The sequence below is a fragment of the Salvelinus namaycush genome, chromosome 21, assembly GCF_016432855.1.
Source record: "Salvelinus namaycush isolate Seneca chromosome 21, SaNama_1.0, whole genome shotgun sequence".
Classification (NCBI taxonomy): domain Eukaryota; kingdom Metazoa; phylum Chordata; class Actinopteri; order Salmoniformes; family Salmonidae; genus Salvelinus; species Salvelinus namaycush.
Genome location: NC_052327.1, coordinates 2,160,014 through 2,173,284, shown reverse-complemented (window position 1 = coordinate 2,173,284; position 13,271 = coordinate 2,160,014). Strand labels below are relative to the sequence as shown.

The following is a 13,271-nucleotide window of genomic DNA, read 5'->3' as shown; positions in this document are numbered from 1 at the left end:
CTGGTTTTAAAGAACTGCTAAAACTGTTAAAACAGTCACTCTGCTATTCATATGGTTGGGTTACAAAAAGTCCCTAGGATTCTGTAAACTAAATGGCAGGCCCTATTTTAATTTGCTAGAGTAAAATAAAATGGAATGATATTGTTGTATTTGAAGAAAAAATGGCAACTAACAACTCAATAACAGGGGTGTCAAACTCATTTTTCCCAGGGGTATCGCATTCAATCTTCAAGGATGCTCCCTGACTGACTAGTGATTATTAGTGAACTGGACAGTCAAGAAACGGTATGACTATAGTACCATTATCATTTCTACACAGTTTCCATTTGGTTTTAGTCATTTTAAAGTATATTTTACTCAAACCACCCAAGGGCCAGATTGGACCCACCTTTAATATGTTAATGTCTCTCACTCACACAGGCATTCAGGAAGTGACTATAGGTTCACAACAGCATATCTATTTCCCCATCATGGCCATTTGCATCTCAGCTACAGCAAACCGGCCTTGTCTTGTCTTCTGTTGTCTTTCACAAGAGGAACATGGTAAGTACATATCTAAGGAAACTTTCTTTAGTAAAACTGGTTTCATCTCAATCTCTTTCTTTATTTCCTAACTCTTCTGTTCCTCCTGAAACATTTGACATGAAGCTTATAACTTCAAGCTGAACAACAACAGTTTAAATTGTGGGACTGAGAGAATGTGTCCAGTTGTCAATGAAATGAGAAAATATTTTCATGCTGTTTCAATCTTTCAACGCTCAATATGATAGGGCAATACATGTCGGAATATCAATTTAGTTATGTACATACACACACTCAAACTCACACATACGGACGATAACATACACACACTCAAACTCACACATACGGACGATAACATACACACACAATAAATATGACAGATTTGGCTTTTGGCTGTCTGGTTCTTATCCTTACAGGCATCAGGGTACCTCTTGTTAAAGCATGAAGAGTCTACCCTGGCTTTGATAGGGTCAATAGAGATATGAGAGGGCTGTGTGTGTGTGTGTGCGTGCGTGCGTGCGTGCGTGCGTGCGTGCGTGCGTGCGTGCGTGCGTGCGTGCGTGCGTGCGTGCGTGCGTGCGAGCGAGCGAGCGAGCGAGCGAGCGAGTGAGTGCGTGCGTGCGTGTTTCAAACCAGTGCATCCTTTGATAAGTAATCCAAAACATTGTATAGATATCAAGAGTAAGGGAAATACGACTTCCTAGACATCAAACACCTCAAAGGGATTTTTTTCATTTCTCCTTGTGGTCTTTATCTCTGTGTGCCTCTGAAATGGCACCCTATTCCCTACATAGTGCACTACTTTTGAACAGGGGCGGTAGAGTAGTGCACTATGTAGGGAATAGGGTGCCATTTGGGGTGTAGTATGTGTCTTCCTCCTTATGTTTGAATGTAGTAAGAGATATCCCTGTCTGGGAGGCCAAAGAGATATCCCTGTCTGGGAGGCCAAAGAGATATCCCTGTCTGGGAGGCCAAAGAGATATCCCTGTCTGAGAGGCTAAAGAGATATCCCTGTCTGAGAGGCCAAAGAGATATCCCTGTCTGGGAGGCCAAAGAGATATCCCTGTCTGGGAGGCCAAAGAGATATCCCTGTCTGGGAGGCCAAAGAGATATCCCTGTCTGAGAGGCCAAAGAGATATCCCTGTCTGAGAGGCTAAAGAGATATCCCTGTCTGAGAGGCTAAAGAGATATCCCTGTCTGAGAGGCTAAAGAGATATCCCTGTCTGGGAGGCCAAAGAGATATCCCTGTCTGAGAGGCCAAAGAGATATCCCTGTCTGGGAGGCCAAAGAGATATCCCTGTCTGAGAGGCTAAAGAGATATCCCTGTCTGGGAGGCCAAAGAGATATCCCTGTCTGGGAGGCTAAAGAGATATCACTGTCTGGGAGGCCAAAGAGATATCCCTGTCTGAGAGGCCAAATAGATATCCCAGTCTGAGAGGCCAAAGAGATATCCCTGTCTGGGAGGCCAAAGAGATATCCCAGTCTGAGAGGCCAACGAGATATCCCTGTCTGGGAGGCCAACGAGATATCCCTGTCTGAGAGGCCAACGAGATATCCCTGTCTGAGAGGCCAAATAGATATCCCAGTCTGAGAGGCCAAAGAGATATCCCTGTCTGGGAGGCCAAAGAGATATCCCTGTCTGGGAGGCCAAAGAGATATCCCTGTCTGAGAGGCTAAGGAGATAGTTGTGTGTGTGTGTGTGTGTGTGTGTGTGTGTGTGTGTGTGTGTGTGTGTGTGTGTGTGTGTGTGTGTGTGTGTGTGTGTGTGTGTGTGTGTGTGTGTGTGCGCTCTGTCTGCTGTGGTTAATTGTTAATAGACCTCGTCTTTTACACTGGAAGAAGACCAGATAGGCTTATAAGCAGATATTTACCTAGTGTCCCAAATGGCACCCTGTTCCCTATATAGTGTACTAGTTTTGACCAGCGTCTTATGACCCTATATGGAGAAGAGAATGCCATTTCTGGCACAGATTCACCCTTCAGAACCAAACTGATGATTATTGCTATATCTTCTACTGTGTCTGGAAACTGTCATTGTTTTAATAAAAAAGACCTCTGATAGCATCATCTATGCTTGGCTGGTTAAGGCGTGTGTTTTAGCTATGGATAATCAAATATATTCACGCACACACAGAACACACAGAACAGACAGAACACACAGAACACACAGAACAGACAGAACACACAGAACAGACAGACACACAGACACACAGAACACACAGACACACAGAACACACAGACACACAGAACAGACAGACACACAGAACAGACAGAACACACAGAACAGACAGAACACACAGAACAGACAGAACACACAGAACAGACAGACACACAGAACAGACAGAACAGACAGAACACACAGAACAGACAGAACACACAGAACACACAGAACACACAGAACAGACAGACACACAGAACAGACAGACACACAGAACAGACAGAACACACAGACACACAGACACACAGAACAGACAGAACACACAGAACACACAGACACACAGAACACACAGAACAGACAGAACACACAGACACACAGAACAGACAGAACACACAGAACAGACAGAACACACAGACACACAGAACAGACAGAACACACAGACACACAGAACAGACAGAACACACAGAACAGACAGAACACACAGACACACAGACACACAGAACAGACAGAACACACAGAACACACAGACACACAGAACACACAGAACAGACAGAACACACAGACACACAGAACACACAGACACACAGAACAGACAGAACACACAGAACAGACAGAACACACAGAACAGACAGAACACACAGACACACAGAACAGACAGACACACAGAACAGACAGAACACACAGACACACAGAACAGACAGACACACAGAACAGACAGAACACACAGACACACAGAACACACAGACACACAGAACAGACAGACACACAGAACAGACAGACACACAGAACAGACAGAACACACAGAACACACAGAACAGACAGAACACACAGAACACACAGACACACAGAACAGACAGAACACACAGAACAGACAGAACACACAGAACAGACAGAACACACAGAACAGACAGACACACAGAACACACAGAACACACAGACACACAGAACACACAGAACAGACAGACACACAGAACACACAGACACACAGAACACACAGAACAGACAGAACACACAGAACACACAGAACAGACAGAACACACAGACACACAGAACAGACAGACACACAGAACAGACAGAACACACAGACACACAGACACACAGAACAGACAGACACACAGAACAGACAGAACACACAGAACACACAGACACACAGAACACACAGAACAGACAGACACACAGAACACACAGACACACAGAACACACAGAACAGACAGAACACACAGAACACACAGAACAGACAGAACACACAGACACACAGAACAGACAGACACACAGAACAGACAGAACACACAGACACACAGAACAGACAGACACACAGAACAGACAGAGCACACAGAACAGACAGAACACACAGACACACAGAACACACAGACACACAGAACACACAGAACACACAGAACAGACAGAACACACAGAACAGACAGACACACAGAACACACAGAACACACAGAACACACAGAACACCGTCAGAACACACAGAACACCGTCAGAACACACAGAACACCGTCAGAACACACAGAACACACAGAACACCACATTAATTTCACACGTGGATACAGTTACAGCTTGGAACAGCCTGACACTCTGTTGTGAATGATCCTTTATTGACATCTATTACATCTGCCAAATTATCCAACACACACACACACACACACACACACACACACACACACACACACACACACACACACATACACACACACACAATTCCATCATCTATCAGAACACCTCCTGGGTTCCAGGTCAGTTCCCTGTAAGAACATAGAAGGGAATTACCAGCCTGACTGTGTCAATTCAATTCTGTGTTCTCTCATATACATTTCATTAGACTTTCTCTGGCAGTTACAGAAGGCCATACGGGTTCTCTTTCGTCTTTTGATCTAAATCAAACACTTCCTGTCAGTCTGTCATGTGACTCTCTGACTTCCTGGAACCTTGAGAGCTCATGTGGTGATTGGCAGCCTGGCTCTGGGTTTCCAACCAGTGTCTTTTTCACGCACCATGCACACACACATAGACACACACAGTGGCTGTGGTTTCCGTGTGTGTTCCTGGCTTCCACACCTGGTCTGAAGCCAGGAACACACACAGACAACTTAAACATTCAATTATGGTCTTTCTACACACAAATTGAAATAATATAGGCCTATTATAACATAATCATATAATACAAATTGAAACAAATGTGTCTCTTTTGGATTCTCGTTGTTCTCTTATAGGTTCCAATGGAGGCAATGAGTGGGTTCCAGAATGTTCTAGAACCCAGCCAAGACAATGGATGGATCATTCACTGTTTCGCCCACACCATGGCTGAAGATGTAGTACACTCAGCTACATATTACGTGTCCTCATCCATCTGTCTTCCAGTTAGGGAGAGATCGGCTGAGAAGCTAGCCTCTCTGGCCATCATAGCTGCCTTTAAGGAAGCAGTTGGAAGTGAGAGCTTTTGGTCCAACATACCCTCTTCATTCAGCACAAGATCTTTGTCCTATTCCAATGCCAGCTCACCCTCAGATAGAAGGAAGACGGTTCTACACAGTACAAGACAAAGGGAGGTTCATATGGATACAGAGATGAGTGGGAATGGTGAGACACATCAATTCAACGGGACCATCAAGTACCATTCCTCTGGACCCTCCAGCTCCACTCTCCGCCCCTCCAAGGACACCCACTCCTCCGGCGAGGTCAGTTATGAAGAGCGAGGACTCCACGGAAGGAGTGCCAAGCTGATGACGTACGCAGAGGCGATCTCTGATGACATCATCACATGGCTGAACAATAACATAACAAATATTGACGATCTCTGTCTGTTATCTGATCAACTGTCTGATAAAATCATCACGTCGTTATTAACTGAGGTGAGGTTGAGGGGGTATGCTGGAAGGCTGGTCTCGGATGTATTCTCCCTGGGTTGGAGAGAGCTAAAGATAGCCTCAGTCCAGGACACCCTGGTTCTACATCCAACCACCAACTATGCTGGAAGGCTGGTCTCCGGTGCACTCTCTCTGGCTAGAGCGGAGCTGAAGAGGGCCTCTCTCCATGACTCCCTGGTTCTCCAACAGGAGCAGAAGGGGAGAGGGGAACCAAGTCCAATGGACAAACGTTGACCTAACCACCCCACTGTATCCATATCCCTGTCTAACCACTCCCAGCCAGTCATCCAGCATCCAGCTTGGTTCACCCAAACCCTATGAGTTGAATTCAGATCGGACCCCCAACATGACAGCACACTCTTCATCCCACTCTTCATCCCAGTCACTCCGCTGCTGAGTGCTTGGCCTAAGCTGTGGTGAGGTGTTGTGGCATAAGCGACAGGGCCCCTGGCCACTAGGTGGCCCCGACCCATTTTCTGTATGTTAAAACTGCAAAAATGTCTCTTCACCTCATGGCAAAATGTGTAGAATTGTAGAACACCTTCTTTAAAACTGCAAAATGTCCTCTACTCCCCATGGCCGAATGTGTAGAATTTCAGGAAATTCACTTTAAAACTTAAAATGTTCTCTCCGCCGTCAAGAGAGGGGGCCACAAAAATGTTTTGCCCATAAGGCCCACAAACAAATCTAGCTTAGGGCCCCCAAAAGGCAGCAGTGTATGTAGTTCAGTGGCCATATGTACTCTTTATCTCCAGTACATCACTGGGGCTGAGCTCCTTGCCATTCACAACCTCTATATCAGGCGGTGTGAAAGGAAGGCCAGGATAATGGTTAGACTCCAGCCATCCAAGCCATAGACTGTTCTCTCTGCTTACGTTCTGTTTTACTTTACAGTACTACTCATATTGATTACTGGTAAAGAGTTTCAATAAAGGCATTTCAATGTACTTGTACACATGACAATAGAAACTAGAAATATTTTCCACTCTAGGTTTCTTCCTAGGTTCCTGCCTTTCTAGGGAGTTTTTTCCTGGCCACCGTGCTTCTACATCTGCATTGCTTGCTGTTTGGGGTTTTAGGCTGGGTTTCTGTATTAGCACTTTGTGACAACTGCTGATGTAAAAAGGGCTTTATAAAATACATTTGATTGATTGATTGACATAGTTCTCCAGAGTGGTTGAACTACACTGAGTGGGAGGCCTGGTGGTAATGACACAGAATGACCACAAGAGGGCGCCATCTCGGTGGTTATTCAGCTCCTGCAGTAACTGTTGGACAAGTGTTTTCAGAACTGATGAGCTTGATATTCATGAGTTATAGCATTGCTTATGTATAATTGCTTACTGACAATATTGCTTGCCACAAGGTTAGAGTTAGTGGTCAAAATTGGACTAAATTTAATTCATGAGCTTGAGCCATAACCTGAACTTCAAACTAAACCTGGGATTAAATTGACTTTGTATTTGTTTACTCACTGACGATATTACCACAAGGTTAGGGTTAATGATTCAAATGTTTTAGCTCCAGGTCTCAGGGGCAACTTTGCAAAGTTGATAGAACTTTAGAGTTTAATAAACTCAACCCAAAATTAAAAGATAATTTATTGTAGCCCTATATTTGCTTACTGACGATGCAACAAGGTTAGAGTTAGTGGTCGGACAATGTTGTCAGAACTGATGAGCTTGACGTATATGGGTTATACAACAACCAAAAATGATATTCTACAGTTTGGCTCAGATTTGATCCATTTCAGGATCAAAATAATAGTGTTGTCCTCTTCTGTTGTGTTTTGTACATTTTACCCATAATGCTCATTGACTTTACATTCCAAATCACTAAAGCCCTGGGCTCGGTTTCCCAAAAGCACCTTAAGGATAAATTCATTGTTAGAACCATAGGATCTTTAGCCCAAAGATGCTTTTGGGAAACCGGGCCCTGGAGTGATTAGGCCCTGAGTGATTAGGTCCTGAGTGATTAGGCCCTGAGTGATTAGGTCCTGAGTGATTAGGCCCTGAGTGATTAGGCCCTGAGTGATTAGGCCCTGAGTGATTAGGTCCTGAGTGATTAGGCCCTGAGTGATTAGGTCCTGAGTGATTAGGTCCTGAGTGATTAGGCCCTGAGTGATTATTTGTTCCAGGGTTCAAAGAAACAGAAGGGTCAATTTATTCCATGAAAAGAGGGCCCTTTGATGTTGTAAATAGAAACTGTGCATCAGTATTGCATTTTAAAAGCCAGTTATATTATATGAAGTGCTCTTTAATATAGAACACGTGGAGAATTCAATAAATCTGATTTATTCATATGAATAAAGCCTTGCTAAATTGCCAAAATTCAGCATTTTTACAAGTCCCAGTGAACAGGCGCCTCCGGCATGCTGGCCTTCTAGGCAGAGTTGCAAAGAAAAAGCCATATCTCAGACTGGCCAATAAAAAGAAAAGATTAAGATGGACAAAAGAACACAGACACTGGACAGAGGAACTCTGCCTAGAAGACCAGCATCCCAGAGTCACCTCTTCACTGTTGACATTGAGACTGGTGTTTTGCGGGTACTATTTAATGAAGCTGCCAGTTGAGGACTTGTGAGGCGTCTGTTTCTCAAACTAGACACTCTAATGTACTTGTCCTCTTGCTCAGTTGTGCACCGGGGCCTCCCACTCCTCTTTCTTTTCTGGTTAGAGATAGTTTGCGCTGTTCTGTGAAGGGAGTAGTACACAGCGTTGTACGAGATCTTCAGTTTCTTGGCAATTTTTCACATGAATAGCCTTCATTTCTTAGAACAAGAATAGACTGACAAGTTTCAGAAGAAAGGTCTTTGTTTCTGGCCATTTTAAGCCTGTGATCAAACCCACAAACGCTGATGCTCCAGATACTCAACTAGTCTAAAGAAGGCCAGTTTTATTGCTTCTTTAATCAGTACAACAGTTTGCAGCTGTGCTAACATAATTGTAAAAGGGTTTTCTAATGATCAGTTAGCCTTTTAAAATGATAAACTTGGATTCGCTAATACAACGTGCCATTGGAACACAGGAGTGATGGTTGCTGATAATGGGCCTCTGTACGCCTATGTAGATATTCCATTAAAAATCAGCCGTTTCCAGCTTCAGTAGTCATTTACAACATTAACAATGTCTACACTGTATTTCTGATCAGTTTGATGCTATTTTAATGGACAAAAAAATGTGCTTTCTTTCAAAAACAAGAACATTTCTAAGTGACCCCAAACTTTTGAACGGTAGTGTATGTATTTCCCTCATTTTAAGGTCAACCCTGTTACGTGAACTGAACTCTCGTTTTAATATGGTGAAACTAAACATTATTCGATTAAAATATATATATTTTCAACAGAAACATTGAACATCTAACAATCAAATCAAGTGTAAAAGCAGGTGAGCTGGCTCTACACTTTTAGTGATTTTTGTGGTGGAAAACTGAGCACATGTCTAACCTGTTACTCATTTGTATATTGACCCTCTTGAGATTGGAAAACATGTTTTTTCTGAAGTTGAACATGTTTTCTTTATGACAGTATGTTACATTTATTTGAAATGAAAAGTAACACTTCTCAAAAGGCACCGAACTGATGGAATGACAAAGAACAAACACTATTTAAATTTGCAAAACAAAAAAAGATCACCATTGCGTCATCCTGCCAATGCTACTATGACGTCACTGAAGACAGTAGTTTTCAAAATTCAAACAGTCATTAATAATTATTGCGTCATCATTTAACCCATGGTGACGTCACGCCCGCCCCCTCCAGCCCTATAAAATGGACCCCCGGCTCGTCTTAAAGTCATTCATAGTATTATCTATCTATCAATCACAATGCCCAGAAGACGCAGATCAAGCAGCCGCCCTGTCCGCAGACGCCGCCGCCCGAGGGTGTCCCGTCGTCGCAGGAGAGGAGGCCGCAGGAGGCGTTAAGACAGGCCGGGCAACCTACCTGACATAACCGCCCCCTGCCGGTTCTCCCTCCCGAACCCTGGTAATGTAGCGATGTTAATAAAGTCTGCTTAAATAAAAGATGGGCTTTTAACTAAAACTGTTATGACTTTGACTTTTTATTATTAGATGGTTTATAAGGAAGAGTTTTAGGCAGTAGAGTTAATTATAGATACGTAGCCTAGATAATAATATTTAGCCTGTTAAAACATTGAGTCATTTTATTGGTCCCTAATAAATACATACATTAAAACAATGTATTTATTTAAAACAATGACACATTCTATCATCAACAGTCAAGTCAGATGCATTGCATCATTATAGTTAGTTTGAACTCATATAGCCCTACAATCGTTCCTTCCAACGGTTGGATGCCACCCATTATAAACGGCAAATCATCCATTCGTAACGTTTACTATAGCTATAATATAATCGGCAAATCATCCATTCGTAACGTTTACTATAGTATAATATAAACGGCAAATCATTCATTCATAAAGTTTACTATAGCTATAATATAAACAGCAAGTCATCCATTCGTAACGTTTACTATAGCTATAATATAATCGGCAAATCATTAATTCATAACGTTTACTATAGCTATAACACTGACAACCAAGGAATAGACACGGGAAAATACATGGATGGGGCTCTCATTCGTTTAAAAAGTAGGCCTATAACGTTTATAGGATCATTTCAAGATCCAACCATTATAAATGGTAGCTAAATCATCGATATTAGCTATAGTCTAATACCGTAAGTCTTTCAGCTGCGGGACGGTCAAGGCTACTCCTTCCATTTCACATAGATTTTCTTCATTTTAGGATCAGAACAAGCGCCACCGCTGGCCATGCACTTTATATTCCGCTGTGTTGTGGATTTTGGTTTATTTTCACGGTTTTCATGTTTGGAATGGCACTGTTACTATGGGGCTATCATATTGGCACTGTTATCAAAAAAAAAAAATGTATTGGTCACATACGCATTTTTAGCAGATGTTATTGCGGGTTTAGCGAAATGATTGTGTTCCAGTGCAGTTATTAGGTATAGGGACTGTCATTTTGCCATTGTTACTACGGGGCTGTCATAATGCCACTGCTACTATGGGGATTCAGCTGTCATAATGCAGATGATGTAGGTAGTAGACCAATTTTGAATCTGTAGAATGATGGACTGACTGGAAATTCCAAGTTACCAGGCAATTAATTCTGCAATATAATAGTAATTATATTTCTATGGTGAAGTGCCTTATAAGGTAAGGTGTAGGTAGGGGCAGGTGGATTCAAAGCCATTATTTACATGGCCCCAGTTGCATTTGCAAACAAAAATCAATCATATGTAACATAGGGTGACAGCGAGCAAAATAACCATAGATGACAGAAAGTTGACAATGGCTTGTTAATCATTTCCATAAATAACTTGTATTTCTTGTAATATGGCTGCAATCTTCAAATATTGAATTGCATATAATGAAATGAACCAGATCCAACGATTTACTGCTTGCTAGTTAGTGACAATATATCCAAGTTAGAGTTGGTTAGTGGTGAAAATTGGACAAAAGATGCAAATATGTCAGAACTGATGACCTTGAGCCTTCACCTCACATTAAACCTAACTGACTTTGTATTTGTTTACTCACTGATGATATTACACAGGGTTAGAGTTAGTGGTTAAAAGTATTTATCTCCAGGTCTCAGGAACAACTTTGCAGTGTTGATAGAAGAGGTGTTTGTCTCGTCTGTAACAACTTCATTGGGTCAGCTTCATTCACATTATTGGGTCAGCTTCATTCACATTATTGGGTCAGCTTCATTCACATTATTGGGTCAGCTTCATTCACATTATTGGGTCAGCTTCATTCACATTATTGGGTCAGCTTCATTCACTTCATTGGGTCAGCTTCATTCACATTATTGGGTCAGCTTCATTCACATTATTGGGTCAGCTTCATTCACTTCATTGGGTCAGCTTCATTCACATCATTGGGTCAGCTTCATTAACATTATTGGGTCAGCTTCATTCACATCATTGGTTCAGCTTCATTCACTTCATTGGGTCAGCTTCATTCACATTATTGGTTCAGCTTCATTCACATTATTGGGTCAGCTTCATTCACATCATTGGGTCAGCTTCATTCACTTCATTGGGTCAGCTTCATTCACTTCATTGGGTCAGCTTCATTCACTTCATTGGGTCAGCTTCATTCACATCATTGGGCCAGCTTCATTCACATCATTGGGTCAGCTTCATTCACATTATTGGGTCAGCTTCATTCACATCATTGGTTCAGCTTCATTCACTTCATTGGGTCAGCTTCATTCACATCATTGGGTCAGCTTCATTCACATTATTGGGTCAGCTTCATTCACATTATTGGGTCAGCTTCATTCACTTCATTGGGTCAGCTTCATTCACATTATTGGGTCAACTTCATTCACATTATTGGGTCAGCTTCATTAACATCATTGGGTCAGCTTCATTCACTTCATTGGGTCAGCTTCATTCACATTATTGGGTCAGCTTCATTCACTTCATTGGGTCAGCTTCATTCACATTATTGGGTCAGCTTCATTCACATTATTGGGTCAGCTTCATTCACATTATTGGGTCAGCTTCATTAACATTATTGGGTCAGCTTCATTCACATTATTGGGTCAGCTTCATTCACATTATTGGGTCAGCTTCATTCACATTATTGGGTCAGCTTCATTAACATTATTGGGTCAGCTTCATTCACATTATTGGGTCAGCTTCATTCACATTATTGGGTCAGCTTCATTCACATTATTGGGTCAGCTTCATTCACATTATTGGGTCAGCTTCATTCACATTATTGGGTCAGCTTCATTCACATTATTGGGTCAGCTTCATTCACATTATTGGGTCAGCTTCATTCACATCATTGGGTCAGCTTCATTCACATCATTGGGTCAGCTTCATTCACATTATTGGGTCAGCTTCATTCACATTATTGGGTCAGCTTCATTCACATTATTGGGTCAGCTTCATTCACATTATTGGGTCAGCTTCATTAACATCATTGGGTCAGCTTCATTCACATCATTGGGTCAGCTTCATTCACATTATTGGGTCAGCTTCATTAACATTATTGGGTCAGCTTCATTCACTTCATTGGGTCAGCTTCATTCACATCATTGGGTCAGCTTCATTCACATTATTGGGTCAGCCTAACACTCACATACAATCAGGTCCATAAATATTTGGACATTGACCAAGTTACTATTATTTTAGCTGTCTACCATAAACATATTGGAGTTGAAATTAAATAATGAATATGAGCTGAAAGTGCAGACTTTCACCTTTAATTTGAGGGTATTTACCTCCAAATCAGGTGAACGGTGAATTACAGCACTTCTTATATGTGGTCCCCCCCCTACCTTTTTTTTGAAGGGACCAGAAGTAATTGGACAATTGGCTGCTCAGCTGTTCCATGGCCAGGTGTGTGTTATTCCCTCATTAGTTCATTTACAAGTAAGCAGATAAAAGGTCTAGAGTTGATTTCAAGTGTGACATTTGCATTTGGAATCTGTTGCTGTTAACCCTCAACATGAAGTCCAAAGAGCTGTCACTGCCAGTGAAGCAAGACATCATTAGGCTGAACAAATCAAAACAAACCCATCAGAGAGATAGCAAAAACATTAGGTGTGGCCAAATCAACTATTTGGTACATTCTTAATCTTAACAAGAAAGAACACACTGCCGAGCTCAGGAACACCAAAAGGCCTGGAAGACCACAGAAAACAACATTCTGGATG

At 42.2% G+C, this 13,271-nt stretch overlaps 1 protein-coding gene across 1 annotated transcript; it reads left to right on the top strand.

The window, feature by feature from the left end:
• Positions 1–433: 433 nt before the first annotated feature.
• Positions 434–6,605, top strand: LOC120066595. The gene is made up of 2 exons (XM_039018018.1): positions 434–543; positions 4,900–6,605. Exons 1-2 carry the CDS (start codon positions 541–543, stop codon positions 5,785–5,787), a joined length of 891 nt encoding a protein of 296 aa, XP_038873946.1. The 5' UTR covers positions 434–540; the 3' UTR covers positions 5,788–6,605.
• The last annotated feature ends 6,666 nt before the right edge of the window (positions 6,606–13,271 follow it).